Source organism: Chlamydomonas reinhardtii, chromosome 3, assembly GCF_000002595.2.
Source record: "Chlamydomonas reinhardtii strain CC-503 cw92 mt+ chromosome 3, whole genome shotgun sequence".
Taxonomy (NCBI): domain Eukaryota; kingdom Viridiplantae; phylum Chlorophyta; class Chlorophyceae; order Chlamydomonadales; family Chlamydomonadaceae; genus Chlamydomonas; species Chlamydomonas reinhardtii.
Window position 1 is genome coordinate 4,245,555 of NC_057006.1, and position 25,909 is coordinate 4,271,463.

A 25,909-nucleotide genomic window follows, 5' to 3' on the forward strand; every position below is an offset into this window, starting at 1 on the left:
TGCTTGACAGCGGGACGCGGCTGAACACATGGCGGGCGGTGCCTCTTCCAACCGCCCCCGGCTATGTCCGGGAGGTGAGGTAGTTTCGATGCCCTCGGCCGCAGACATGCACCAACGTGGCGTGGCCGCAGCCCATTTGGTCCCGGTGCATGCATGCATCCATGCCCTGAATGCTAAACACGAGCAGCACGACGCAGATCATGATCTAGAAAGCCGATAAGATCGCTGCCACACCCTCACGATACCCCTCCTTGAAGCACGATTTGCACATCAACCGTGCTGCTGCTTTGAGCGGAGACCGCGACAGCATCTTCCTTGCTGTTCGGGGGCTAACAAGACCACCCGCCCACCAGCCCCCAGGCTGACCGGCGTGGCGGCAGTGGCATTCACATACCCGCCCCCGCACAGCCGCACACAACAACGACTCCACGGAGTCGCAGTGCAACCCCTGCTCCCCCCCCACCAGCCTCTCACTCGACGCGTCTGGCCCCTTCACAACCCGTCGGCCCGACGGCACACCGCTCCGCTCCCACCTGCTCCCTCCCAGGCTCCCTCCGCCGCACTCAACCAAGTCCCACCTGCACCGGCTCCCATCAGTCCATCAGTCCATCAGTCATACGCCCCCCGCACCAACTGCCGCTGCCCCCGCCGCCCCTCCTCCTCCTCCTCCTCCTGGCCCTCCTGCTCCACCTCCGGCTCCGCCTCCGGCCCGGCGCACCACGCTCGCCACATGCAGTTCAAAGAACAGGTCCGGGTGGGAGACCATCATGCCGCGCACCGCGTCGCCAGCCGTGGACAGCACCCGCCCCTCGTATTGCAGGTAGTAGGCCTGCGGTGGATAGCATCGGCACGTGTCAGTGTGGGCATGCTTCCACTAAAGGCATTGGCCCGAACAACCCATGGTCATACCCAACCCGCCGCTCAGGTTTCATCAACATGTTACAGCCCAGACCCAAGCTCATCATGCCGGGCCAGGTGCTAACATCATAACCCACGGTTTGCCGCCTTTGCCCCTTCTAAGAGCCACACACATTCTGTGTTCCCGCAAAGCGCACATACACACACATTGGCCAGCGTGTTGCTCTTGTGCCCTCACACAACCAACACACCTTGAGTCCCGCCAGCAGCTGGTCAAAGCCCATGCGCTCCGCCCACAGCATGTCCTCCACCACGCCGCCGGGACTGGCCGCCGCCAGCAGCTGCTGCTGCGCCCGCTCCGCCACACGCGGCAGCAGCAGCCGGTCCGCCAGCTCCAACAGCGGCCGCAGCCGAGCCGCAGGGAAGTCCAGGTCACCCGTGTACAGGTGGCGCAGCAGCTGCGAGCGAGGTGGATGGGAAAAGGAGAGCGAGGAGTTGACAGTCACGAGTCAGTCCGCGTGCCAGCGTGCCAGCTGCGGGCTCCGCTGCCCGGGCCAAGCATGCAGGCATACACACGTCGTGCGCGTGCTTGCGCACGTACGCGCAAGCGCATTGGCGTGTCGTCGGAACGACTGTGGCGTTGCACATTCTTCGCATGCATGCATGCAGCTCCTCAACACACTTCCTCTCTATCTGTACTAGAGCAGCGCCCATCCACGAGTCTACCCTTCCTTCTGCACCCACTAACGCCCGCCCAGCCACCTGTGCAAAGGCCTCGGGGTCGGCGTCGTGCAGGTGAACCTCGGCGGCGTTGCTGTCGCGGCAGCCGCCCGCGAACTGCCGCCGGAAGTACTCGCACCGCGCGGCCAGCACCAGGCGGTGGGCCGCGAAGGAGCGCTCGCCCACGTGCACCACTATGTCAGACCCGGTCCCCACCGGGTCGGACAGCAGCGTGCCCCAGTCCGCTGACAGTCCGGCCAGGTCGGGCGGGGGCGCGGGCGGCGCGGGCGGCGGCAGAACACAGGGCTCCAGGCCGGGTATGTGCACCAGCTGCAGCCGGCTGCGTGTGGAGGAGGAGGTGGTGGCAGCAGCGGCGGCGGCGGCGGCGGTGGTGGTGTTTCCAACAGATAGGGCGAGTGGCGGTGGCAATGTGGTGGGGTATTTCAAACTTTTAAAGGTAAAGCAAGAAACATGATATGATCATGCGGGGTTACTTGAGAGTTCAGTAGACACAGTGAAGCACCAGGAACAGGTGGGCTCCACACACAGAAACGTGCCTCCCCTGCAAGGGCCGACTCTTTCCCACGTCCCCTCCGACCCCGCCCCCGCCCCGGCGCCCGCCTCACCTGCCGCCCCATTCGTACACACACAGCCAGCTACCTGGCAGCTGCGTCAGACTGGCGCTGGTGGCAGCGCCCAGGGCTATGGGCAGTGTGGTGACGGCGTAGTCGGCTGCGGGGTCCACTCGGCGCACACACGGCAGCGAGTGGGCGGTCTGCATGCCCAGGTCCGTCACGTACAGCTGGCCCTGAGTGAGGGAGAGGGCAGCAGGGTTTGACATGTCACGAGCCGTATGTGGAAAGGCCCCACCACTTGCCGAACTTTCCCGCTGGGTGTCCTGCACGTGTCAAGAATGGTAACTTCCCACTACACCTACACACAGCTCTCCCACGAAGCAACTCCCGCAGTGCCCTTCCCATCCATGCAGCCCTCCCGCCCATCCCCAATCCGGGAATCCCTCCCGCCCACCCTCGCCTCCATCTCCTCACCCGGCTGTCCAACATGATGTCGCATATGCAGTAGAACTTGGCGTCCACCCCGCGGCCGTCGCGGCGGCCGTCGCCCGCCGGCCCCATCCCGAACTCGCCCACCTCCTCCCGCTCCTCGTCCGTCCAGTCGTGACCCGCCACCGGCACCATGCTGGGGCTGGGGCCCAGCGGGTCACGGATGACATAAACCACCTCGGCTGGGATGGTGTAGGGCAGGTCAGGGCAAGGGCATGATCAGGGCAGCCGTGCATGCAAGTGGGGCGGGCAAGGGGCAAAGCATGCAAAAGGCGGGGGGGGGGGGCCGGCACAAGTGCGCCGGAGAGAGGCACGACGTGCTTAACTTCAGGACAAGCAGATGCACGGCAATGCCTTGGCCACATGACTAGCTGGCACCCGAGGTAGGCAGTTCGCACACACTGCAGGGCATGTGCCTCCTAGGCGGCCTTGCTTACCGTCAGCCATGTACAGGACGCCGCGTATGCAGTCGTACGCCAGAGCGCTGCGAATGTTTCATACTTTAATGAATATCAAGCACTATGCAAACTTGTGGCTGTGCAAGCCTATGCAGCCCGCACCCTCCACAGTACGCGCAGCCCTCACAAACGCTTGTTCACGTGTGCTAAAAAGTGTGTCGCCAGTCCCATCACCGTCGCAAGCACAGGCAAATGCACACACACAGTCCTGCAACTTCCCTTCCTTGTGTGTGCAATCTCTAGCACATGCACACGTGCACAACTGCGCCGGCCTCACCTTATGGGCCGCTGTGTGACCACGTTTGGCAGGGTCAACACCTCGGGCGACAAGGCCCCGGCCGCGCCCGTACTCCCCAGCGGCGCCAGTCTCGCCCGTCGTACTGCGAACACACGCCCCAGCCCCGTCGTTAACAGGTCGCCCAGGTGACACTAGGAGCCAAGTAAGTGCATCCGCGCGCTACCCAACGGAACGTCCGTGAGTTTGTAAAGCCGCCTAAGCATGCCTTGCCTACCGTGCGTCCGGGCGCCGCCGTCGCCGAAAAACAGGTATCCCGGCGCAGCAGCCGTAGCGCTAGGCGTGCCCGGCTCCTGCCCAGCCGCCCCCGTTGCGCCGCCGCCCGCGACGCCGCTAGCAGCGGCACCCTCAACGCCAGCAACGCCAGCCGCCCCCGCGCCGGCGCCGCCTCGTGTGGTGCTGGCCAGCGTCCCCGTGAGAGCCAGGCACAAGGGGGCATTGACCGTGGCTTCCGAGCCGTGCCCGTCGCGTTCCCCCGGCCGGTCCCACGACCCCGCCACCACCTGCCAAGAGGGCGCACACCAGGGCGCACTTCTGAGGTGCAGCATGGTTGTCAGGTGCGGGGCGGCACACGTCCATGTCCAGACGCGGGCGCCTGCTGGTGCGAGGCCAAGGTCACTGGTGCCTCAACCTCTACCCGCTAGGTAGGCGCCTGCGCCACCGCAACCCAACGGCCCAACGCGAGTAACCCATGGCTCGCACCTGCACACTGTTGTCCGGGTTGAGTCGCATCAGGGTCACGTGTGTGGAGAAGTACACCACGCCCGAGTTGGAGGGGCACGGCACGGCGTACAGGAAGGCTTCCCTGTGGCGGTGTGGAAGTTGGTTGGGAGGCGGAGAGTGTGATTGGGTGTGTGATGGCTGGAGCAGTGGGCGCCTGGCAGCCCTCAGGCAGGCCGGCGGAACCAGGCATCTGACCTCGTGCCATGAAGCTTATCCAGCCCAACCTACAGCATACTAGTACGCCCTTTTGTCACACATCACATATGCGGAATGGACTGGTGTGGTCGAGTGGAGGTACTGTGATACCCCTCCCGGCTCATGGCAGCTTGCCACCTCTGCCAGCCTCTGCTTACTGCCTTGCCCGCCACCAGCTTGACCTCAGTCACGCCTCACCGGTCACTGTCCTCGTCCCACGTGTACGGCCTGCCGCTCATGGTCAGGTCCAACCGGGACTCGCCAGCGATGTTCGGGCTCCCGGCATCGGTGGTGCCAAACGTCGCGCTGTAGAGCCCGTCCTCCCCTGCCAGCCGTAGCTCAACGTTTTCGCCCTCTGTTACACATGCTAAATTGCTGACGTACGCTGCACGGACCGCTCTGACCGCATTGAGGCCTCGTCGTAGTGTGTTCTCCATGGTTTCCTCTCGGGGCTGTGTATCATACAGGTATGCATTCAAACATTTTCATATTGAATGAATAGCAGTTATGGCGACGCCCGTTAAAGAGGTAGGACACATGAGAAAGCCCCGAAACCCGCTAACAAATCTGTAGAGCGACGATCGAGCGCGCTGATATGTCTACTTTTGGTGCCTTGAGTTTCAGTAATTTCATAAGTTTCAGTCAAGATCGGACGGGGCTGCCTTGTCGTCGCAGCGAGGACTGTTAGTGGCATGTTCCGGCACACGCCCGCAGCTGCCCAGCGAAGCTCCCGAGCACATGGCAGACATGTTAGTTTACCCGGCAGCCACGACCGGGGATGGATTCTACTGGGCACGTGTTTCGAATCCGGCGCCCCACCGGACGACGCCCCCCTCGCCCTGAATGTCATCGCCCACACAGGCCACGCTCGATGTTGAGAAGATTAGCGCCGTGCTCACGCGGTCGCGACCGGGTGGAGCGCCGGGCGAGACGCTGGTGGTGACTGAGCGCGGGTTCCAGCCGCTGCTGGGCCTTGCAAGCAGCGGCCCCAGCTCCGAGCCCCTGCACCTGGGCACGCCCCTGCCCATGACCGATCAGACCTCCGGCGCGCTTACGCGTGCGCCGCTCTTCGCCATCGCCGAAGGGCCTGGTGCCGCGCAGCCCGGCGTGTGCTTGCTGGCGACAAAGGACGCGCTGCTGTCCTTCGAGCCCAGCGGCGTTCTCAAGCTACTTGCTGGCCAGCCCGGCAACCCAGGCTACGCCGACGGTGTTGCCGGCGCCGCACAGGCAAGCAGCCCCGCCTTCTAACACACTAGCTATTGCCGCAGGCCCGTAGCGTATGGAAGCAAGTGAGGAGGCAAGGGACGAATATCGACACGGATAAAGTCACCGCGATGTGTGCTTTGTGTGCTGCAAATCCTCAGATCGCCAGCGCTGCCGTTATGACCGCCGGCGCGCACGGCGACGTCTGGTTCAGCGACGGCAGCCGCAAGCACGTTCGCCGCGCCAGCCGCCAGGCCAGCGGCGGCGCCGGCGGCGCGGCGGCGCCGACCGCCTCCTCGTGGGGAGCGGTGGTTGTGAGCACCATGAGGTGGGAGGTGCCAGATTACACACTGGTGCACAGCCTGGCGTACGACACGGCGGGCGACGTGTTGTACGTGCTGACGCCGCGATCCGTGTACCGGGCGGCGGCGCCCGCGGACCCCAGCAGCCGCCTGGAGCTGGTGAGGCCGCAGGAGGTGGCGGTGGCGGATGTGGTGGTGGTGACCAGGGAAGGCGGCTTTGATTAGAAGCCTGGGTTGGGAGGGATCGCTGTGGCTGCAAGCGCGGGGATACATGTATGTGTGTATGTATATAAGCCGTGCTGGCAGAAGACTGACACTTTAGTGTACCGATGCGGCTGGCGCCATGCCCACTCAGTGTTTTGGTCACGCTCGCTTGCCCTTCTCATGCGCCCTTCCCGCGCTTCTCGTCCTCACTCCCTTACACATCCGCCCCCTCTCTCAGGTGGCCGGCAGTGAGGAGGCCAGCGGCTGCGTGGACGGCGGCTACGGCCGGGCGGCGCTGTTCGGAAGTATCTGTGACGCGGCGGTGGACGGCGCCGGGCGGCTGCTGGTGCTGGACATGGAGGGGCCGGGCGGCGGCGCGGTGGTGCGCGTCGTGGACCCCAGGGTGCGTGCGTGCGTGCGCACTCGGCTGCTCAAGCGTCGGTGATTGGGAGATGCAGGATACCTGGTAGCTTATAGTGTCGCAGTACGCGGATATGGGCAAAGGGTGCTATACCCGCTGGTGCGGCGGTTGCGCGCATGTGCGGGGGGCCTGGCGCGCCCGCCCGCCTACCGCCCTGCTCCGCTCCCTCTCACCCGCCACCCGACCCTGCCACCCGCCCCCAAAACCCACGCGCAGGCGGGCTACGCGGTCAGCAGCGTGCAGCCGGCTCTGGGCGACCTGAGTGGACACGCGGGGCGGCTGGACCTCCTGCCCTCCGGCGAGCTGTGCGTGTACGAGTGGGGCGGCAACAAGCTGCGCCTGCTGCAACTGCCCGCGCCGCCGCCGCCGCCTCCCGCCCCCGCCGCAGCCCCCGCGCCCGCTCCTTCCGCAGCAGGAGACGCGAGGCGCCCCAGCAGCGCTGAGGCAGCTTCCATGAAGGTGCTGTCGGAGGACTGGGGCGCCATGTTGGTGACGGACCCCTGGAACCTGTATGACGTCAGCATCGCCGTCAACGGCCCGCGCGGCGCGCGGTCCTTTGGCGCGCACAGCCTCATCCTGCTGGCGCGATGCGAGTACCTGCGCTTCCAGATCAACCAGCAGAAGGCGCAGGGCGTGACCGGCAAGTTCAGCATTCCCATCGACGACGCCGACGCCGAGGCGTTCTGGCTGCTGCTGCGCCACATCTACACCGGGCGCGTAGACTTCCCACCGCTTATGGTGGAGCCCGTGTTACAGCTGGCGGAGCGCATGCGCATGCAGCGTAGCGCCGACATCATTCGCACCCTGCTGCACCCCAGCAGCAGCACCGCGGACGGCAGTCAGCAGGTGCAGGTGGCGGCGGCCGCGACGGCCGCGACGGCGGCAGCGGCGGCTGGCGCCACCGCCGGCGCAGCCGCGTACGGCGCAGCCAGCGCGCCGTCGGCGCCTCCGGCGGCGGGGCTAGATGGGACCAGTGCGCCGTCAGCGCCTTCCAACGCCTACGGTGCAGCCCCGGCGGCGCCGGCGGCGCAGTCGTCGCCGCCCATGGCACTGCCTGCTGCGGCGTCCGCCGCATCGGCACCGGGCGCACAGCAGCCCCCGCCTAGCGCGGACCTGCCCTACCCCCTGGCCCCCTTCCAGACGCCTGTCGCGCCGCCGCAGAGCCAGCAGCAGCCACAGCAGGCACAGCAACAGGCGGCGTCTGGTGAGTGCCGTGGTAGATTCGACCCGTAGAGTTGGCGAATGACATCGGCAATGACAAACAACTAATTGGTCAAGCACTTGCATCGCCTACAACGTGTTTGCCCGTTACCTGTTCTTGGAAAGGCTTGCTTAGGATACTGGCTCACCGACCGCTGCACTTACCTTCGTCATGCAGGCTATGGCCAGGGCGCGGCGGCGAGCACCCCTTCACCCTACGGCGGAGAGTACGGGGCGTATGCTGCTCCGGCTGCCGCCCCTGCGGCGGCACAGCAGTCGCCGTACGGTTATAGTGCAACCACGTCCGCCCCTCCTTACGGCGGCCCGTCAGCTTCGCCGTACGCCGCGGCAGCTGCAGGCGCACCATCGCCTTACGGCCCACCTCCGGCGGCAGCAGCTTCACAGTCGCCCTACGGGCCGCCATCGGCTCAGACGCCATACGGCGCCCCGCCTGCCGCCAGCGCCCAGACGCCGTACGGCGCCCCGCCTGCCGCAAGCGGCCAGACGCCGTACGGGCAGACGCCGTATGGCGCCCCGCCTGCCGCCGGCGCCCAGACGCCGTACGGGCAGACGCCGTACGGCGCCCCGCCTGCGACCAGCGCCCAGACGCCGTACGGGCAGACGCCGTACGGCGCCCCGCTAGGTGAGCGACGCAGTGCCACCGCAACCATGCTGTTTGGCTAGCTTACAGCTTGCGCAACTTGTGAGCCGCTTGCGTTGCTGAACGGCATGTGTACACTGATGTCATTTTGCTTCCCTGCCCACAGGTGCTTCGCCCTACGCCTACGGTGCGCCTCCACAGCAACAGCAGCAGCAGCCTGCGGGCTACTCTCCGTACGGTGGCGGGTACTACCCCGGCCAACAGCGGTAACTGCTAGACGTCGAAATGCTGCTGTGGATCGGTGGCGGCGGTGGGCATCGGCGTGGATGTGTGTGCAATGTTCTGGGTGATGACGGGTGCCCGGGTGGTACCCGTTCCTAGCATGTGCGTGGGCGGCGCTGGTCCGAGGCTCCATCATTGCGGGCGGCATTGACCTATCGCCGAACTAATGGAGGACGGCTATTGTGTTGTTGATTGAGTGCAGAGACGCGGACAAAAGCTTGTCGGAGGCGCGGAGACAAGCCATTTGACGTTGTTGTCTTGATTAGCGATGGAGGGGTGCCCAACTGGCGTGAGCAAGACTGCAGCGTGTCGTACTTAGTTATTGCAGTCTGAACTGTGCACGGTAGTGTGAGCTCTGATGTGATTCATAGATCTGTCCATTGCATACTCTTCAAGCTTGTTTACGCGCATTGTTCGGTTGCTGAACTAATACATGTTGTGTCCTCATAGATGGGTGCCTTGTGGGGCTATCATATGCTGATCTGGAAACTATGATTGGAGATCCACTGCTGGTCCTGATGTGTAACTGAGGGTGTCGCCGGAGCAGTGCTGTGGCTTACAGCGGCATGCATTGGCTGGCCTGGCCATCCCTAGGCCAGCTGACCAGAAGTTTTCACTCCAACTATGCGATGCAAAAAGGTCCTTGCTCAGCAAAATGCGCAATCACACCAGCGCCGTGTCGTGAGCAAATCTTGAGCGAGTCGTTGTGGTCATGGTCTGTCAATCAGGTATCAATGCAACTCCGCGTCTCCGGCTCTCCGCCTGCCGGCCATCCCTGCATGTCAGTCACCTGAGCGCCACCGCCTCACGCCCTCAGCTTGCCCACTGCGACCCCACACCATACAACAGCCTCACCCAGCACAACATGCACGAGTGCATCCTTCGCGCACTCTGGTCAGTCTGGTGCACTCGGTGCGCGACCCACCTGCTGCCCTGCCAAATTGGCGCCAATCGCCCCGCAACCCGCTCCCACAGCCCCGCCCGCTCTTAGTGCTTCTTCTTGAGCCCCTTGAACCACGTGTCAATCTTGTCCCGCTCAATCTTCGTGATGGGGCCGAAGTCGAAGCTGCGCAGGCCGCTGAGGTGCGCGACCACCCACATCTTGTAGTTCTTCTGCTCCGAGATGGGGTTCCTATGCAGGGGAGGCGGGAAATGGCTATGGGGGTGCACAAGAACGTGGGAAACGCATGCTCCAGGCGACCGGCTTCTAAATGCGTTTCCGGCTGACCCACAGTCCCGGAGGGACAGAGCAGATGGAGACTGCCTTGAATGGCGGGAGCTACGCCGACGCCGGGCGACATATTATTGACTCCTGTCTCACCACCTACTCACCCGTGCAGCGTGAGCTTGCTGAGGCGTGGCAGGTGCTGCAGTTTGAGGACGTCGTTGATGTTGGTCAACGCGTTGCCTGCATGGAAAGCGAGAAGCATAATGGGCCCAGTCGGCGTTCCCAACTCCAACGCCCCGCCCTCCTTGGTACCTAGGCGGCATGCGTACCGTAACCCGGGCGGACTGCTTGAACACATTGGGCATTCATCGTAGGCGCGCCATACGACACAACGGTAGTGGAGCATAGGGTTTTCCAGTATGCTTCCCGCTGTTGCTGTCTGCGCGCGCAAGCTTACCGTGTAGGTAAAGGACCTACGAAGGCAGCGTAGGGTGAGAGGTGCAGGCAGGGGGCGACGTGCGTGAGCGTGAATTGAGCTTAGCACTGGACGGAGCAGAGCCTGAGGCTGCACAGGCCTCGTACAACTCTCAACGGGTTCCATCCCCTTGCACGATGGCCAATGCTCGCAGCGCTCCGTGACGGCATGTTCACAAACACTGCGCATGCCCCACCCGTTACACACTACACTGCGGATCCCCCGTTGCCCACCCCGGTAACCGACCCCAGAGCCTGTAGCAGCCCCACGCATTCAGACACGCATGCACCCACACACCTGCAGCGAGGGAAACTCAAGAATCGAATCCTCAATGGTGGTGAGCTGGTTGGAGGACACATCCTGGAGAGGGGGTTCGGTGGGGAGGGGATGGATGGCGTCATGCCCATCCCACGGTTGACGAAGGGTAGCATAGCCCGTCACACCAGTCAACACATGCCAGTACCGGCCGCCCAGGCCCCGGAGCGGGACTGAGGCCTGGGCCGCAGCTGCTCCCCACAGAAAGCATTGTTTGTGTCCTCGCAGCCACAGCGCTTTGGGTCGATCTCTCCAGCCCCGACCCCAATCACACCCTCACACCCACAGGCCCCCTCCCTCCGCCCCCACACCGTTACTCCCTCAGCCCCGCATACGGTGCTCTCGCCGCAGCAGCACCCACCAGCCACACCAGCTGCCGCCAGTCGTCCAGGCAGTGCCGCACCACCCGCCCCAGCCCGTTCAGGCTCATCAGGTGGTTGTTGCACAGCCGGATGCTGTTGCTGTTCAGCTTGGCGCCCAGCGCGCTGCCGCCGCCACTCCGGCCGCTGGGGCTGGCGCCCGAACCAGATGGCGACACGGGAGACAGCGGCGCCGCAGCCCCGGCACGCCGCGGCGAGTCCTCGCCCAGGGCTTCCGACTCGGCGGCTGCCTGGTCCGCTGCAGCTAGCGACTCCAGGTACTCGAGGGTGTTGCTGTCGTGCGGCAGGGCAGGCTTACGTGGCTGGCCGCTGTTTGGCTCCACGAGCACCAGGTCTGAGGGGCGGGCGGGAGGGGCGGGAGAGGGGCGGGGGTGGTCAGTTCCACAGCCCAGCCCAAACAAACCGAAGTTAGAAAGATGAGGATGAGGAAAGGGATGGGTGGCTGCCTGCTCCGGGCGGCGGGGCTGGCCAGTGCGTTAGGCGCCATGGCCAGATGGTGGCACAGCAGGGTGGCATTCGCCAACCCAGGAAGCGCCGGCGTGCCCGTGTCACAGCTGCCATCCCGCCCACACTCCTGCTCCTCCCCGTCGGTACTCACGTCACCTCCAAGCTCACAACCCTCTCTTGAAGCACACGAACCCACCTAACACGGTTTTGAGGTCCTTGAAGGAATAGTCTATGGGTGGACCTGCCGCAAGCTGCTTTTGGTCCTGGAGTGTCTGGGTAAGCCATAAAGCCTTCTTTCGGCTTGGCGAGGAGCTGGCTTCCGCCTCGACAGGCATTATTATTGCCGGCTACGCCGCACGGTTCTGGCGTGTGGAAATGTCGGTTCGGTCGTTCGGAGAAGCGTCGATCGCTAAGAAAGGCCCTTCAAATTTTCCCTCAGATATCGCGTTCAAGGCTATAAGTGGTTCAGGAGCAGCGATAGTTCAAGATGCAGTGCGGGAGAAGGCGACAGTTACAGTCAGTCCGCGACTAGCTTACATATGTCATGTGTATTGTCTAAGCACTATTGGGGCCATTGGCTGATGTGCGAATTTGAAGCGTCACCATTCCTGCAAGCGCGTTTCGGTGCTTCCGATGGCGATTTGCACATGCAACAGTGAGCTGCCATTCTATTAGTGATGCACCTGTGCCACTGAAACCCCTATCTACTGCTGCAAAAAGCGAACAAATAAGCCTGACGCCGCACCGAAGGCGTTGCATCGTTCATCAGCGGCACCGTTATCGCAGTGCAGCAGAAATGCTCATTCCCATGATATTGGGGGCTATCAACGCGCCCCTGAAGCTTGCATACAAGACGGGGAGGTAAGGCCGGCACATAGTGCTGGCGGGCGCGCGCCGGTTGTGTTCGGGTTCAGGCGTGCCAGTGCCACTGGCCCCAGACAGCGCCCAGCACCGCGGCGCGGGCGCCAGTCCTTCACAGCAACGACCCTGACGGCCTAGCCCCTCCGCTCTTTCTCCCCGACCTGCATCGTACAGGCTCACGGCCAATGTGCGGCAAGCTCGGCTGCCCCTGAACAAGCTGGATTGCATTGCTGCGTTTGTGCTGGACCTCAAAGGAAAGGGCAAGCTCGGCCTCATCTGGCTGGTGTCAAAGCTCATTCATGGCAAGATTACTAACGCGCAGCGCGCCGGGAGGATGGCGTCATGGATCGACAGCCACCGTGCCGGGCCCACCAACACTAGTCTAGAGTCAGACTTGGATAAATGGATTGCCGCGACAAAGCCGGCGCTTGCACCTGCCAAGCCCGCGGCTGCGAGCGCGGCAGCCAAGCCTGCGGCTGCGGATGCCAAGCCCGCGGCCACGAAAGTGACCGCAAGTGCGGCGGGAGCCGGCAGTGCCAAGGTGCCTGCGCCTATCAATGCGCAGCCGTCCGGACCGCCACGTGACCCGCTCAGCCGTGCCGGGTTCGTGTTCCTGCGCGACTGCCTGTCTCGGCTGCAGGCGGGCGAGGAGGAGGTGCGCCAGCGCTTCACGCCCGAGGCGGCGGCGGGCGGCGCCGCGGGCGGGCCGCTGAATGTGCATGAGGCGCTGGCGGCGCTGTACGGCACGGCCACGGTGAGCTGCGGGGCGGGGGGTGGGGGGCGGAATGGAGCGGCATAGCGCTGTTGGGGCTTGCGTCGCAGGCTGGCGGCGCTGGGCCCTCGGGTCTTGGCGCCCTGCGGGGCGGGGGTTAAGGCGTGAGCCTGAGAGTCTGAGCCAGGCCAAGATGCAGTGACGGCGGGCAGGACGCGAAGCATGATCGGCTGCAAGGTTAGCTTCGCGTCCGTCGTCTACTTGGGCGCTCGTCAAAGCACAGGAGTGCATATGCCCACACTCGGGCCCATTCACGCAGGTGTACCGGCTGTCGGACGCTCTGGCGGCCAGCGCCCGGCGGGGCAGTGGCAGCACGCCGGAGGACGCCGAGCGCATTCAGCGCCTGCTTGACGAGGTGGGGAGGAGGTGGAGAGGGCACACAGGTGATGCCATCGCCACAGATTAGCGGAGGGCGTGGCGGTGGCCTCAGTAGGCCTCAGCGTGTGGAAATACGTGGCAACAACGTCACATCTGGTTACGGGAAGCTACCTCGTACCCCATGCTTCCCGCTGCCGTCCACCAGTTCCTCTCGTAAAGCGACTGCCTGCGACCCTATGCAGGTGTATGTGGAGCTGCGTGTGGCGCTTCGCCGTGACCTGATGGACATGCTGGTGTACTAAGATGCCGGTGTACAGTGACCGCCACGGGTGCGAGCAGCGGACTCCCAGATTCCATTACCGGTAATGTGAACGGTAATGACGAGTGTGGTGGGAACGAATGCGTACGGTACGGTGGGTGAGCAATACGTGAAGAGGCGACTGCTGCACTGGTTATTGTGCACAGAGGGTGCTGTCGGGCGCGTTTGCAAGGGTCAATTGGTTATGGCATACGGCGGTCCGTGTCCTGTTTCACTGCATGCCCTGCGTGCCAGAGGAGAGGTGCGTGCAACGTTAGGCACGTGAGACTGAGTGAGTGCGAATGTGCACGCGGGGGCTGGCGTTGAGGCTTGTTAAAGCCAGTAGGACCGCTAACACGCAAACGATGGGTGCTGTAAGTGGCGGAAAGGGGCTTAGGCTGAGTATTTGCGGTGCAGAGGAATGCGGGGACAGCGTGTGCGGCCTCAGCTGGGGGTGAGCGTGTGCGGCCGAGGGTGAGCGACGAAGGGTCGAGGCAGCAGGTCGATAAGGCGGCGAATACAGGTGAAGGGGCGCGAATCTGTGTGCTGTTGTTGTGGGCCTAATTGCTGGTGCAAAGAATGCATGCTTACGAAACCGCCATTTCGCAAACTTTTCGGCAGGATGTGACAAGGATGACCACGTTGGCAGCGAAAAGCGGACGTAGAGTCTTTGCGGCGCAATGTTACGAAACGCCAGCAACACCTCGACAGGTCAACACGATGACGCCCATTTCGCTCACGCCCGCTTGTGCGGGGCACTTGCTCGAGCAGACAGGCACAGGCCGCAAGGGCCGCTTCCTCTCCTCTGCAGTATCTGCAAGCCATGGGCTATTACAGCCTACATTGCACATGAGTTCTATTTGCTGCACTTGAGGGAGTCAAATGGAGTAGTATGACCTTTCCGAGGTTTGTCGTACTTTTGTTTTTGACTTGTTTTGAGCCCTGCTTACCAAAACTCAGACGCAATAGACAATACACACGCAACATACTCTTGCGATCGTAGCTCTCACCTCAAGCCGACGCGTTCTCGAACGCGACATGGCCTACTCCCTCGCTGCGACGCAACAAGCCGTTCAACAGCAGCTGATTAATCAGGCCCAGCAAAATGCAAATCAACACTAGCCAAGCTCTGGCACAAAATGTGCCGGCACAAAGGAGCGCGGCTGTCACAGCGGCGCTGCGCTACGTCAACAACAAGTTCGCTGCTCGCGACTGGAAGTATTTGGAAGAGGAGCTCGATAAGGACGCTATGAGCGGCGCGGAAGAGGCCGAAGCGCTGGTGAGCATGACGCTTGCCACGCGCCTGCCACGTTCAGCTGCCACGAGGCCACAAGGGCGCCTCGCGGCCGGGCTCCCGCTCCGCTCCCGAAATGCACACGCACACTTCCACCACTCATGAACAAACACGTAGATGACAATGAGCGTGTGCGTAGCTACTCATTCCCTGTCTGTGCCTCCGTGCGCCTGTGCTGACGTCGGATGCGCTGTCCGTGGCATCGTTCCCTCCTCATGCAGTTCGACCTGGATCTGGACTCGGACGCGCACGCCACGCCCTCCCTATGCCACAGTCCCACGTCCGCCGCCCACCAGGCCTCACCCCGCGCCTTCACGCGCGCCGTGTGCGTGTCATTCGCGGCCGGGCCGGTCAAGCTGACGCACCCTGCGGATCTGGAGGGGCGTGTCAAACAACTGGTCTCTGCCTTCACTGGCAAGTCTGCCATTGCTGCCTCCCTGCAACAACAACAGCAGCAGCCTGAGCAGCAGTGGTCGCTGGAGCAGCTGGCGTCGCACCTGCGGTCCGCCGGCCTGGCGGTCGAGGTGATATCGCCGCCGCGCCCCGACCAGCGCTCGCCGCTCACCACCCGCTCCATCCGCGACCCCTTCCTGGTGGTCAGCTTAGGCCCCACCATCTCATCTTCCAGTAACGCCACATGCAATCACGTCGTCATCGTTGATGCTGCCCTGCATGACCACCTGAGCGTGGCCCCCGTCACGCCCGCCTACCGGCGCTCCCTGGCGGCGGCGCTGCCTGGCGGCTCGACGGCGCCATGGGTTGGCAGTCTCGCCCGCCTGGTGCCTCTGGTCAAATCGCTGGCACCCGCCGTGTCGCTCAACTTCAGCAGCCAGGGAATGGAAGTGCCGCCGTGGCGCCGCACCTCCGCGCTGCTACGCCGCTGGGAATGCGCGGAGGAGCCTGCCGCCCGAGACTCCAGCCCGACGGCAGGCCCGCAACGGCAGCAGCCCGAGCAGCCAGGTCCCACTGGCGCCACCCGCACCATCACCGTTGCCGCCACCACGACAACCACCATCAGCAACATGCCATGCCTGGTGGTGACGGGTTTCGAGGTGGGTTCCACCGCGGTGGGGCAGGAGCCATGGCGCGACGCGGAGCCCGGCAGCTTCGCCGCCTTGTCCTTTGGCGCGGGCTGGCTCCAGGAAGCCGCACTTGAGCGACAGCGGCGCGAGCAGCAGCAGCAGCCGGCCGAGGCGCCGCGGCCGCGGTCGGAGGACTCGGAGGACAGCACCGCAGACCTGGTGGCAGGGGCCTCGCCGGTGAGCGTGTTTCTTTACTGCGGCGCCCCGCAGCGGCGCGACTCAGCCAGGGTCATCTTCGGCAGCCTGGTGAAGGCGGCCTTTTAGGGCGTTGGGATCTGGCAAGGCACTTTTAGCAGTGCAACGATTCTTGGCGATCGCATGTTTGAAAGCGGAGGCTTCATGGCCAAGTCAAGTGTTAGTGCGTCTGTGCTGTGGAAGTGCCAATTTTGTTTCTGTGCATGTACATATGAGAGCAAGGCATTCAATGCGGCAGACGCAAGACCTTGAACGGACTAAACTGCCTAAGTACGTATTGTGAGTGCGGCGTGGTGTTGCAGCACCGACAACGCAACTTTCCTGCGTGAGCGGCGCATGAGTGCCGAGAGGGAGAGAAAGGGGGCGGGCTCGTCAGGGGCAGCATGCATGCTGCAGACGGTCATTGTGTGCGAGCGGGTGAGGGCTGCATAGCCTCAGCCTTAGCCTTGGCTTTTAATTTGCGCCGATTTTGCGCATACAGTCAATGCGCCCCAGCATTACTGCAGGGCTGACACTGTGCAAACCGTGGGTGGATGGGAAGATGCAAGACTGCACGCAGACAATAATGTTTGCACGGTGCCCTACACACGTTATGGAAATCGCCGTTGGGTACTGATTGGGATTCTTAGGCATAGTATCGCGGAATCTGCAAGTCTTTAGCTATGGATGCTGGCGCATGGTGTGGTTGTGTGCTGCGCATCCGCTCTACTGCCTTGTCATGGCCCACGCATGCCATCTCCCTACCACGGATGGCAATGCTGTTGGGTAGCACTGATATCTTGGTTTTTGCAACAGTTGAGTGTGATGGGAGGCCGCAAGGGATGCAGTCCACATAGCGAGTGTCATCAAACCGGTTGTGTAGGGTGCAGCATCTTGCAGGAATACACAGAAGAAGGCATGGCGCCCTCCAAATGAAGGAGTGTTTAGCCAGAATGGACTACTGAAGGCCGCTGACAGGGCTGTGTAATGCATTTGGAAGCATGAATAGTGCCAATCTCCCACGGGCCTGGGATGAGGGGAATGGGGTGGCGAGGAAACCTTCAAGCGGGTGGACTTGCGCCACGCTGTGTTACGGCTCCTGGGCAGACAGTGGTTTATGCAGCTGCCCAGCTGTCATCAGCATTGGTCTGATTGATGGAATGATGGGGCAGCACGTGACAGGGATGACTGCGGGGGGGGGGGGGGTTCCAGCGCTGACTACCCAGAAGCCGAAGCCCCCTAGACCACTTTGGTCGCGCTAGCTAGCACTTCAACAGTTCCAGTCAAATCTGCTGCGCTGGCCGTTCCGTCGTCGCCTACACTCATCGGCCACCAGCATAGAGCCGGCATGAGACAAAGGCATTGCGGCTTGACAGGGTCCGCGGTGAGCGGAGCTGCGGAGGGCACCTTGGAGGGCACAGGCGCACTGCGCACAGCGGTGGCGCAGTGCGCGGCAAGTTAGTCGTGACGAAACCCGATGGAGGCGCGCGAGCGGAACTTTTTGTGCCTGCCGACCACGACGGTTTTGCTCCTAGCATGCAGTGCTCCGCATGGCCACAAAAGCGGCCGTGCGGCCGTACGGCCCGTGCCTGTGCATTTCTTCCTGTGGCGCACACGTACACCGTGCGCTTTCCTTGCCGGCTCCTCCTGCCTGCTCCTGCAGCCGCCCAACCCTGCACCCGCCCAAACCACAAAATGCAACAAGGCAACAACGAGACTGTGGGGTGTTCGTGGTGGTGAAAGACGGTGAAAGGGAGTCAGCTTCCGCGGACGTGGTGACATGACCCGCGCATATCGAAGTACAGTGTCGCGGGCTGGAGCTGTTGCCATCTCCGCTCTAGCTTTTGGTGAACGTCTCTGTGGTCACAGGCCTCTGACAGACGAGGTCCTGTTGGAAAACCCTAGCCTCACACAATTCCAATAGCGAAAGCGTATGTCAGTTTAACCGCATGCTCTCCTTTGACCCGGCCTGTTACTTTATTTCATGGATGTACACCGCGTACCGATATATAGTCCTTGTCGGTTGCGATAGCCCGGGCTCGGGCCTGGTGGCCTGAAGTAGCGTTTCGACAGCTGAAGCGCAACATCTTCGGTGGGCACATTCCCCAATATAAGCGCTTTAACAATCCACACAGTTACACACTAGCAACCAAGCCTTCTTTAATACTTATATCTTGCAAGCGGCCTTTGCTTTGTAGCTCGACGGTTTCGTCCTATCACTGCAAAATCTATTATGTCTTCTATCATCGCTATGCCTATCAACGAGGACGGTGTCGTTGTGGTCGACCGCAAGCTGCTGGTGAGCTGCGCGCGCTTCACTGCCATCCAGCACCAGAATCGACGCGCAAGTGCACCGACCCACCAGTCGCGTCCGAGGCACCCAGAAACCCAGAAACCCAGTCGCTTCAGGCGCCTTTAACCATCAGCCTTGATAATGATACAATAGAGCCCACGCGCTTTGTCGAGCGGGCTTGCACACGCACAACGGGCTCGGGCGCCACAACGCGGTACCTGGATAGCTGTTCAGTGTCGCTGCTGGCCAGCTGCTGCATTCTTAGTGCCACATGCTGCACCACCAACAATAGCCACACCAACGCAAGTTAACCACGGCTGTACCGCTTGCGCCCCGGCGTACGTGCTCACACAGGGCAACGAGGTCGAGAGCAAGGCCCGCTGCGCGGACACCGCCTGCACCGCGGCTGCGCCCGCCCCGCCCGCCACGGCGGCCGCGCCCACCTCCATGCCGGAGCTGTTGCAGGCGTTGCAGCGCGCCATTGACGAGGAGAAGGCCACTGGCCAGGTCGCCATCAACGCTGTGGACCAGACGCCCGAGTCCGCTGCGCGGCTGAGCGCCCGCGTGCAGGCTCTACTCTCGGTGAGGCCGAGCGAGGCCGCGTGCAGCCATCTTGCTTGCGGGCGAGGCCGCTGATTAGAGGAAGGGAATGCTAGCGGCGAGCTTTGGCGTGCGTGCCATGTACTGGGCTTGTCTATCGAGCCCCTTCGTGGGAAGGGCACAGCGGTGTCATGTCTGTCAGCCCGCTGCACGCTGCAGCCGCTATCTTATTCTCCACGATACCTATGTTCACCGGCCTGCCCACGCACCTTGCCACCCCTGCCCACAGGCCTACACCAGCTCCAACTCGGGCGACTGGCGACGCTACGCCATGTTCAACGACATCCACTACGTGCGCAACCTGGTGGATGCCAATGAGGACTTTGAACTAATTGTGAGTGGACCCCCCGGTGCTGCATGCGGCATGAGGCGCACTGCTGCTGTGGGTTGCCGCCAGTGGCTCAGTGCCTGTGCCTGTACGGTACCTTTTAAAGTCCTCTTGCCACGGGCTGGCCGTGGGAGCTGGCTGGGTGCGTGCAGCGTACGTACCTGACACCGTCTTTAAACCCTACCTGCTGTCACTCACGCAAGCTACTAATCGCACTTGTCACACACGCTCACGCAGGTTCTTTGTTGGAAGCGCGGGCAAGTCAGCCGCGTGCACAACCACGCCAACGCGCACTGCTGGCTGGCGGTGCTGGACGGCGAGATGCGCGAGACGCAGTTCCAGCGCGCGTCCGCGCCGCCCGGCTGCCCCGCGCCCGCGGCCTCGGAGCACGATGGCAGCACTGTGTACGTGGAGCCCACACAGGTGTCCGACATGCGAGTGAGTGCATGAGGCTCCGGCTTGTGGCGCTGGCGGCGGTGGCTTGGATGGGAGCTAGCGGCTGCAGGGTTGTGTGTTGCATGCACCATGCTGCTCCCGTGTTTGCTTGCCCCGCTCAGCACTGTCACGTGCGCACGGCCGCTGACCTTCCCTTCCCTTCCCTTCCCTCCTCATTACAACTCCTTCCAGGTGGGTGACGCCGGCTACATCAACGACTCCATGGCGCTGCACAACGTGGGGTGTTGCATGCCCGCCCTGGCCGCTGGCGAGGAGGGCCCCGAGGGCGGGGTGACGCTGCACTGCTACGCCCCCCCGATTCGCCGCGTCAAGATCTATGAGGACAGCAAGGTCACGGAGCGCGTGCCCGGCTACTACTCCAAGGGCGGAGTGCGCGTTTGAAAGCCTGGTACGGCGTCTGTTGCACGGAGAGCCTGCTGCCTGGCGCGCGGCAGGAGAACGAGAACCAGCTTCAGAATCAGCAGCGAGAAGTGTGTACGGATAGACGGATGATGGAGAGCGATCGCTTGTGCCATTCATATAGGAGGCAGCAGCCCGTGTGTGCAGGCGCGTTGCGGGCCTATGGTAGCGGCGTAGGCGCTGTGTGTTGTCAGCACGTATTTCTCACAGCATGAACGCGGAATTATTGTGGTAAGCACTGTATAAAAGCATTGGTGGCCGCATATGCGGCGGCGGTCCCCAGTCGGCAAGTGAACCAATCTGCATGAAGGCATCATCTTCTAGACCAACGCGTGTCAAAACGACACCCACTGCTGCGCAGTGCACAGCAGACACGCACGGTAGGATTCCCGTGGCGAGTTTTGGTGTGTACGCTTGCGTCCATGGGAATGCGGTTGTTCTTTGTTTCATAATCTTGCGTACCAAGAGAGTTCCTGAAAGTTTGAGGCAGTGCTCTGGTGGTGAGAAGGATAGAGAGCTAGGCAACGTTAAACATGGTGTCCGTCCTGGTCCGTCAGGGTCCGGCTGTCTGGCGCCGGCAGGGGCACGAGCATGAGCACCAGCAGTGATACACGGCTGGAAGCTGTTACATTGTTCGTGTGGACGCAAACGTCTTTAGAAGCCTTAGCATAGCACAAGCTATTTCAGCATTTAGGCGGTGGCGGGTGACCACGCACGGGGTTGACGACTATAGCGGTAACACAATCTGCGGTGTAGGAGGTGTAGGGGTGGACACAGTGTGCGGGGCGACACTGTCACGCCGGAGAGCCGCATAGGCTCGAATATATAGATGAAGGTTGTGTAATACACTAATTATACATCCTCGCTCACAGTTGTCCCAATTCTGTGGTGATGATACTGTAGAAGGAGTCTGTGTACGGCAGGGCAATAAAAACGCCGCAGCAGCAAGCTAAGGGCGCTCATCACGAGGACACCGTGTTGGATCTGGGATACGGTACTTGAGGCATCCAATGCGATGGGTTGCGGAGCCCCGTGATGAGCGTTAAGCAGGGCTTGCATCGTCTGGGAGCGGAGGGAGCGGCAAGGCACGGGCGCCAATGCAAGGCTCGGGGAAGAATGACGACTGGGCATTTCCGGGGGCGCATTCTCGCCGCGTGGGGCTGCATATGGTCCCCGAATCTCGCCAAGTACCCCTTCCTGGGGGGTTGGGGGGAAGCGGACCGTTCCCCCCAAAGAACGCTAAGAACTAGGCATTTTTGGGCCCCTTAATGTCGCGGGCGAGAACGTGGTGAGGGCCCTTCTCGCCAGCGGCGGTGGCCTATCCCTGGAAGAGGCAAGCCCTGGCGTTAAGGCCAACGAAATGCGGAGAGATGTGACGAATGCTGAGCATGGGTGAGCCGAGCCAACTACGAGGCCAGCAAGCAAGCGGGCCGGCCGCAAGGACCAGCATAGCACATGTGCCACGTGCCCGTACAATGTTCCATCACGTGCCCGTACAATGCTGTGCAATCACAGCACGTCACGCTGCAACCCATCAACTCAGCCCGTCAGCTGCCAGCCTTCTTTGCCTCGTCAACGCCTAATTGCCCAAGCCAGCAGCCTACCCAAGCAATTTACCGTCTCGTACATACGTATCCAGGGGCGGGTATCCTCCTGTGTGCGAATCTGCCGCATGCATCCTTGGACTGCACCCTTTTGCCCACGGGCCTGCGGCAGTTCGCGCATACATAACTGGTCCGATGACGTCCGTTCCCCGCCGCTTTCACTGTGCATAAGTTGGGCGGCGTGTTACGGCGCTTGTACGGTAGTGCGCACAGCTGCTCGCTCAGTGGGGATTTGGCGGGCCCATGGGTTGGCACTCACCCGCGGTGCGCAGGTGCCTCGGTCAACTTGGTGCGCACGGTGCCAGCCTGCTACTTGTCGATGGAGATCTGACGGCTGACGGGGCAATGTTGGCTTGGGTTATTGTTGTGCGTAACGTGGGACGGTGGGAAAGCCCGGCAGCCAACCAGGGGGAGGGCAGGTTCTGTTTTGGCCGGATATGGTCCCCCATTGGACTGATCTTGGTTCAATAGTTCCTACCTACTGTGCTGTCGTTATCAGGTGGGCATGTGGAATTGTAGCCTCGGCATTCGTTTCGCCGGGCATGCGGAAGGATAGCCCTGCTTTTGAGTTACTCGCCACCGCGCTGCACGCGTATCCTCTGGCGGCTGAGCGGAAGCCGTGTCGATGCATTCTACCCACCAGAGCTCGCTTGACGCATGCCAGAGGTTAAGAGGTACCGCATCGTGTTATGTACGCGTTACACACTATGTAGGGTCATGCCTCTTTTGAGGCGAAGGATGAATCAGCATCTCTCTCTTCAGGCAAAAAGACTGGGTCCCGTGTGGTTCCATGTCTGGCATAGCAGACCCTCAAAATCAATGGGCGAGGCAGTGAATACCACATGCAGTTACCAAAGGGACCAGGGAGCCATTTCGGGGCTACGCGCCCCTTGCCTATCTCTACCTCAACCGGGGCATCCACATAGCCTCGACACGCAGCTTCTCTTTTGGGTACTAAAAGTTATACACTCGGTACGCCACTATTCAATGGAGAGGAATCCGCTTCCAGTAGGCAAACAACTCCCGCTCCCACTCCTTGCTTCCAGTAGCCATTCCAAAAAATCAGGAGAAACCAACAATTAACCGAACGTGAATGCAGAGACAAGTCAGAATGTGTGTCTTCAAACTGTTGGCCATGTGAAAGAAAGCCGAGCATGCGCATCGCCGTGCCTGGAACACGCCGCCACCCGGTTCGCCCCGCCAAACGTCAGGAGCCCAGCCGCCTCGCCCGCGCTGCCGTCAATCTTCCAACAGCAACGGCAGCAAGCGCAAGACCATTCACCCGCCGGTCTACTCCGCGCCTACGCTACCCCATCACCACCTTAGGCCTTGAGCGCCTGAAAGTCGCACTCATCCGCCGCCTCGGCCGCCGCCTCGTCCACCAGGCCCGACAAGCTGACGGGCGAAAGGCCAAAGATGACGTCCTCATCCTCCTCCTCGTCGCTGTCGCTGGCGTGGCCGGCGTCGCTGCAGGCCGCACTGCCGGCGTCGCTGGCGGAGGCCTCAGAGTTGGCCGACGACACGCGGCGGAAGAGGTTGGCCAGCATGGCGGGCGTGGCAGCAGCCGCGGCGGGGCCAAACGCCTCGTCCTCGGCGGCGGCCGGCGTGGCCCAGGCGGACGCGGTCTCAGCGACGACGGCGAAGCCGAAGACGGGCACGATGGGGCTGGCGGGGGCGGAGGAGGCCTCGGAGGAGGCGGCGCTGCCCCACAGGCTGCCGGAGTCGGCGGCAACGTCAGCGCGCAGCGCCAGGCGCTGCTCCAGCTTCTCAGCCGGCTCCCAGCGGCGCAGCAGCGCGGGCGTGCGGCGCCAGGGGGGCACCTCCATGCCGTGGCTGCTGAAGTTGAGCGACACGGCGGGTGCCAGCGACTTGACCAGCGAAACCAGGCGGGTACGGGCGACCACGGTGAAGAGGGGCGTGGCGTCGGTCACGTCGGCATCGGCGACGACGGGGGCGACGGGGCCGGGCAGTATGGAGTGCAGGGTGCGCAGGTAGGCGGGCGTGGCGGGCGCCAGGGCCAGGTGCGCGAACAGAGCGGGGTCAACAATCACGGTCTCAACCTCCTTCGAGGCGTCCCGAGCACCTGTGCGCACGGTAGCGGAAAGCGGAGGCCGGAGGGTGAGTACGACGACAACCAAGAGCTGGCCGCTGGCAGACGCCAGAAAGTAATACGGCAACCGCAGCCGCAAAAAGCATAAATGCATACAAAATGCTAGTCTGCGGGTGCGGGAGCTCACCGTCCACATCGGAGGAGACCGACTCGGCGCTGACCACCAGGAAGGGGTCGCGGATGGAGCGGGTGGTGAGCGGCGAGCGCTGGTCGGGGCGCGGCGGCGACATCACCTCGACCGCCAGGCCGGCGGACCGCAGGTGCGACGCCAGCTGCTCCAGCAGCAGCACGGTGTGCAGCTGCTGCGCCACAGCGGGCAAGTTGAAGTCAGCGACCAGTTGCTGCACCTGAGGGGTTCACAAGGGCGGGGCAAAGTAAGGGGGCATGTTTAACATCAGCACTGAACAGGCGTGGTCGTAACGCCATGACACTCCGAGAAGTGCGGCCGAGTAAGAATACTGGAAGCTGTTCGCCACACTTGAGGATTCATGGCAGCCTCAAGTCCCTAGATGCAGTCTGGATGTACACAGCCCGCCGCTCGACCCCGCATCCACCACAAGAAAGCAAAGCACAGGCCACGCTGCGCCCCTCCCCAACTAACAGCGTACCTTGAGCTCCAGACCACCCTCCTCCTTCAGAGCCGTCTTGGCGGCGGGGGCGTTGCCGCCGAACGACAGGCAGACCGCGCGCGAGTAAGCACGCTGCGCCGGTGCTGCCAGGTCCTGACCAGATGCGTTGGGCGTCGGGGGAACCGCGTTCCAAGCATCCGCGACTGAGGGGGAAGCAGCCACGTCATCGACCTTGAACTGCGGGTGGTGGTACACAAGGGCGGGAGGGAGGAGGGTAAGGGTGGTGTCCAAGGGCCTCGCAAGTAGGTGCGATGACGCCTGTCACTTGTGTGCAACGTGGTCCCCGCGCGGTCGACTGAAACGGACCCTTTGAACCCCCGCGAACTTTCGCAAACTGCTTGATTTAATGTTCCGATCACCCGTCTCAGCACTGCACAACTCACCAGGACGTCCTCGTCGAACGCGTCATCGATGGAGCCAATCCGCTCGGCGTAGCGGTCAGAGAACAGCTGGCCGCGCGGGCTGAGCGCCAGCGGCTTCTTGTTGGAAGCGCTGGACCACGGCGACGACGGCTGGATCTCGATGGGCGCCGAAGCCGCGGGCTTCCCCCCGGTTGCATGCTCACCATTGGCCACAACAAACGCACTCGTTGCTAATCGCACCCTTGGGCGTCGAGCGGCGAGCGCCGAGAAGGGCCGCCGAAGCGGCGCTTCGAGAATTGGCGTGAACAGCGGAAGTTGCTTGACCCATGTTGATTCTGGTAGTGTGTTAGGCCGCGAAAGAGCAAAAAGCAGTAAGAGGGCTGAAGGTGCGGGAGCTTGGGAGGCAGAGAGAATTGTATATGGATTCGTAGCACCGGCACAGGTAATATCCCTGTCGGCTTGGGCTACGGGGGACTTGGCCTGGGGCCTCCCGGCCGGCTCATCGCGAGCGAGGCCACTGATCTCATCGCGCGCCTGTGCGCCTGCCGGCCCTCAACAAGAATAGGAATTAAGGTGATATCCCTAGAAAACATCGCGAGTGCGAAAGGCGACGGTTCGAAAATGACGAGACGTCGCTAACTACCAGCCAGCCCCAGGCCTTTCGTTTGCGCGCAACATACGGCTAAGTTTGGCGCGACTACGCATACACAGACAATTGACGAGCACAATGCGGCCACGGACCAGGCGCGCGCCGGTGCTTTGGTCCGACGATCCGTTCATGCGGCCGCGCCCACAATGAGGCGCCAACATTTATATGCAAAGGCTATACATGGCTGCCCTGCAGCTAGAAAATGTATGTGGCTCGCAAGCGCGCGTTTTCGCGCGTGCTACGGTTGAAAGCCGTTGGGCACCGCTGGGCTGCGCGGCCGCAAGCGCAGGCTGCAAGCTTACAGGCTCGGGCACGCGGTCTAGACATTCCCAGATAAAGGCTCAATTGGGTACTCGAGTGCTAGTAATG

The 25,909-nt window shown here is 62.6% G+C and overlaps 7 protein-coding genes across 7 annotated transcripts; 4 read left to right on the forward strand and 3 right to left on the reverse strand.

The window, feature by feature from the left end:
* Positions 1-4: 4 nt before the first annotated feature.
* Positions 5-4,960, reverse strand: CHLRE_03g174150v5 (uncharacterized protein). Its single transcript, XM_043060931.1, has 10 exons — positions 4,512-4,960; positions 4,098-4,200; positions 3,613-3,898; positions 3,378-3,480; positions 3,080-3,126; positions 2,628-2,824; positions 2,205-2,386; positions 1,621-1,918; positions 1,110-1,316; positions 5-829 (listed from the first exon to the last, which is right to left on the reverse strand). The coding sequence occupies exons 1-10, from the start codon at positions 4,748-4,750 to the stop codon at positions 614-616; spliced, it is 1,878 nt and encodes a 625-aa protein (XP_042926060.1). The 5' UTR covers positions 4,751-4,960; the 3' UTR covers positions 5-613.
* A 110-nt stretch (positions 4,961-5,070) lies between these two features.
* CHLRE_03g174200v5 (uncharacterized protein) lies at positions 5,071-9,064 on the forward strand. The gene is made up of 6 exons (XM_043060932.1): positions 5,071-5,540; positions 5,678-5,977; positions 6,261-6,425; positions 6,660-7,647; positions 7,822-8,286; positions 8,411-9,064. Exons 1-6 carry the CDS (start codon positions 5,157-5,159, stop codon positions 8,512-8,514), a joined length of 2,406 nt encoding a protein of 801 aa, XP_042926061.1. The 5' UTR covers positions 5,071-5,156; the 3' UTR covers positions 8,515-9,064.
* A 6-nt stretch (positions 9,065-9,070) lies between these two features.
* Positions 9,071-11,865, reverse strand: CHLRE_03g174250v5 (uncharacterized protein). Its single transcript, XM_001703236.2, has 6 exons — positions 11,508-11,865; positions 10,846-11,198; positions 10,467-10,529; positions 10,152-10,167; positions 9,859-9,934; positions 9,071-9,658 (listed from the first exon to the last, which is right to left on the reverse strand). The coding sequence occupies exons 1-6, from the start codon at positions 11,644-11,646 to the stop codon at positions 9,514-9,516; spliced, it is 792 nt and encodes a 263-aa protein (XP_001703288.1). The 5' UTR covers positions 11,647-11,865; the 3' UTR covers positions 9,071-9,513.
* Positions 11,866-12,037: 172 nt separating this feature from the next.
* Positions 12,038-14,282, forward strand: CHLRE_03g174300v5 (uncharacterized protein). The gene is made up of 4 exons (XM_001703403.2): positions 12,038-12,172; positions 12,347-12,926; positions 13,204-13,299; positions 13,505-14,282. Exons 1-4 carry the CDS (start codon positions 12,108-12,110, stop codon positions 13,562-13,564), a joined length of 801 nt encoding a protein of 266 aa, XP_001703455.1. The 5' UTR covers positions 12,038-12,107; the 3' UTR covers positions 13,565-14,282.
* Positions 14,283-14,360: 78 nt separating this feature from the next.
* Positions 14,361-18,052, forward strand: CHLRE_03g174350v5 (uncharacterized protein). Its single transcript, XM_001703402.2, has 2 exons — positions 14,361-14,839; positions 15,076-18,052. Exons 1-2 carry the CDS (start codon positions 14,666-14,668, stop codon positions 16,198-16,200), a joined length of 1,299 nt encoding a protein of 432 aa, XP_001703454.1. The 5' UTR covers positions 14,361-14,665; the 3' UTR covers positions 16,201-18,052.
* A 48-nt stretch (positions 18,053-18,100) lies between these two features.
* Positions 18,101-21,042, forward strand: CHLRE_03g174400v5 (uncharacterized protein). Its single transcript, XM_001703401.2, has 5 exons — positions 18,101-18,409; positions 18,758-18,985; positions 19,233-19,337; positions 19,569-19,769; positions 19,959-21,042. The coding sequence occupies exons 1-5, from the start codon at positions 18,344-18,346 to the stop codon at positions 20,166-20,168; spliced, it is 810 nt and encodes a 269-aa protein (XP_001703453.1). The 5' UTR covers positions 18,101-18,343; the 3' UTR covers positions 20,169-21,042.
* Positions 21,043-22,476: 1,434 nt separating this feature from the next.
* Positions 22,477-25,870, reverse strand: CHLRE_03g174450v5 (uncharacterized protein). Its single transcript, XM_001703235.2, has 5 exons — positions 25,605-25,870; positions 24,913-25,433; positions 24,509-24,706; positions 24,028-24,247; positions 22,477-23,873 (listed from the first exon to the last, which is right to left on the reverse strand). Exons 1-5 carry the CDS (start codon positions 25,699-25,701, stop codon positions 23,113-23,115), a joined length of 1,797 nt encoding a protein of 598 aa, XP_001703287.2. The 5' UTR covers positions 25,702-25,870; the 3' UTR covers positions 22,477-23,112.
* Between the last annotated feature and the right edge of the window lie 39 nt (positions 25,871-25,909).

Bases quoted from the DNA above. Each gene is read 5' to 3' on its own strand.
- CHLRE_03g174150v5 (XM_043060931.1), bottom strand. From the start codon at position 4,750: ATGGAGAACACACTACGACGAGGCCTCAATGCGGTCAGAGCGGTCCGT. The intron at 4,201-4,511 runs GTGAGGCGTGAC...ACACCGCCACAG, and splicing joins TGGGACGAGGACAGTGACCG to GGAAGCCTTCCTGTACGCCG. The intron at 830-1,109 runs GTGTGTTGGTTG...TATCCACCGCAG, and splicing joins AGCTGCTGGCGGGACTCAAG to GCCTACTACCTGCAATACGA.
- CHLRE_03g174200v5 (XM_043060932.1), top strand. From the start codon at position 5,157: ATGTCATCGCCCACACAGGCCACGCTCGATGTTGAGAAGATTAGCGCC. The intron at 5,978-6,260 runs GTGAGGCCGCAG...CCCCTCTCTCAG, and splicing joins CCAGCAGCCGCCTGGAGCTG to GTGGCCGGCAGTGAGGAGGC. The intron at 7,648-7,821 runs GTGAGTGCCGTG...TTCGTCATGCAG, and splicing joins ACAGCAACAGGCGGCGTCTG to GCTATGGCCAGGGCGCGGCG.
- CHLRE_03g174250v5 (XM_001703236.2), bottom strand. From the start codon at position 11,646: ATGCCTGTCGAGGCGGAAGCCAGCTCCTCGCCAAGCCGAAAGAAGGCT. The intron at 11,199-11,507 runs GTGGGTTCGTGT...CCCGCCCCTCAG, and splicing joins GGACCTCAAAACCGTGTTAG to ACCTGGTGCTCGTGGAGCCA. The intron at 9,659-9,858 runs GTGAGTAGGTGG...TCCCCTGCATAG, and splicing joins AGCAAGCTCACGCTGCACGG to GAACCCCATCTCGGAGCAGA.
- CHLRE_03g174300v5 (XM_001703403.2), top strand. From the start codon at position 12,108: ATGCTCATTCCCATGATATTGGGGGCTATCAACGCGCCCCTGAAGCTT. The intron at 12,173-12,346 runs GTAAGGCCGGCA...TGCATCGTACAG, and splicing joins CTTGCATACAAGACGGGGAG to GCTCACGGCCAATGTGCGGC. The intron at 13,300-13,504 runs GTGGGGAGGAGG...GACCCTATGCAG, and splicing joins TTCAGCGCCTGCTTGACGAG to GTGTATGTGGAGCTGCGTGT.
- CHLRE_03g174350v5 (XM_001703402.2), top strand. From the start codon at position 14,666: ATGCAAATCAACACTAGCCAAGCTCTGGCACAAAATGTGCCGGCACAA. The intron at 14,840-15,075 runs GTGAGCATGACG...CTCCTCATGCAG, and splicing joins CGGAAGAGGCCGAAGCGCTG to TTCGACCTGGATCTGGACTC.
- CHLRE_03g174400v5 (XM_001703401.2), top strand. From the start codon at position 18,344: ATGTCTTCTATCATCGCTATGCCTATCAACGAGGACGGTGTCGTTGTG. The intron at 18,410-18,757 runs GTGAGCTGCGCG...GTGCTCACACAG, and splicing joins TGGTCGACCGCAAGCTGCTG to GGCAACGAGGTCGAGAGCAA. The intron at 18,986-19,232 runs GTGAGGCCGAGC...CCCTGCCCACAG, and splicing joins GCGTGCAGGCTCTACTCTCG to GCCTACACCAGCTCCAACTC.
- CHLRE_03g174450v5 (XM_001703235.2), bottom strand. From the start codon at position 25,701: ATGTTGGCGCCTCATTGTGGGCGCGGCCGCATGAACGGATCGTCGGAC. The intron at 25,434-25,604 runs GTCTGTGTATGC...GAGGGCCGGCAG, and splicing joins CCGCATTGTGCTCGTCAATT to GCGCACAGGCGCGCGATGAG. The intron at 24,707-24,912 runs GTGAGTTGTGCA...CACCACCCGCAG, and splicing joins CGTTCGACGAGGACGTCCTG to TTCAAGGTCGATGACGTGGC.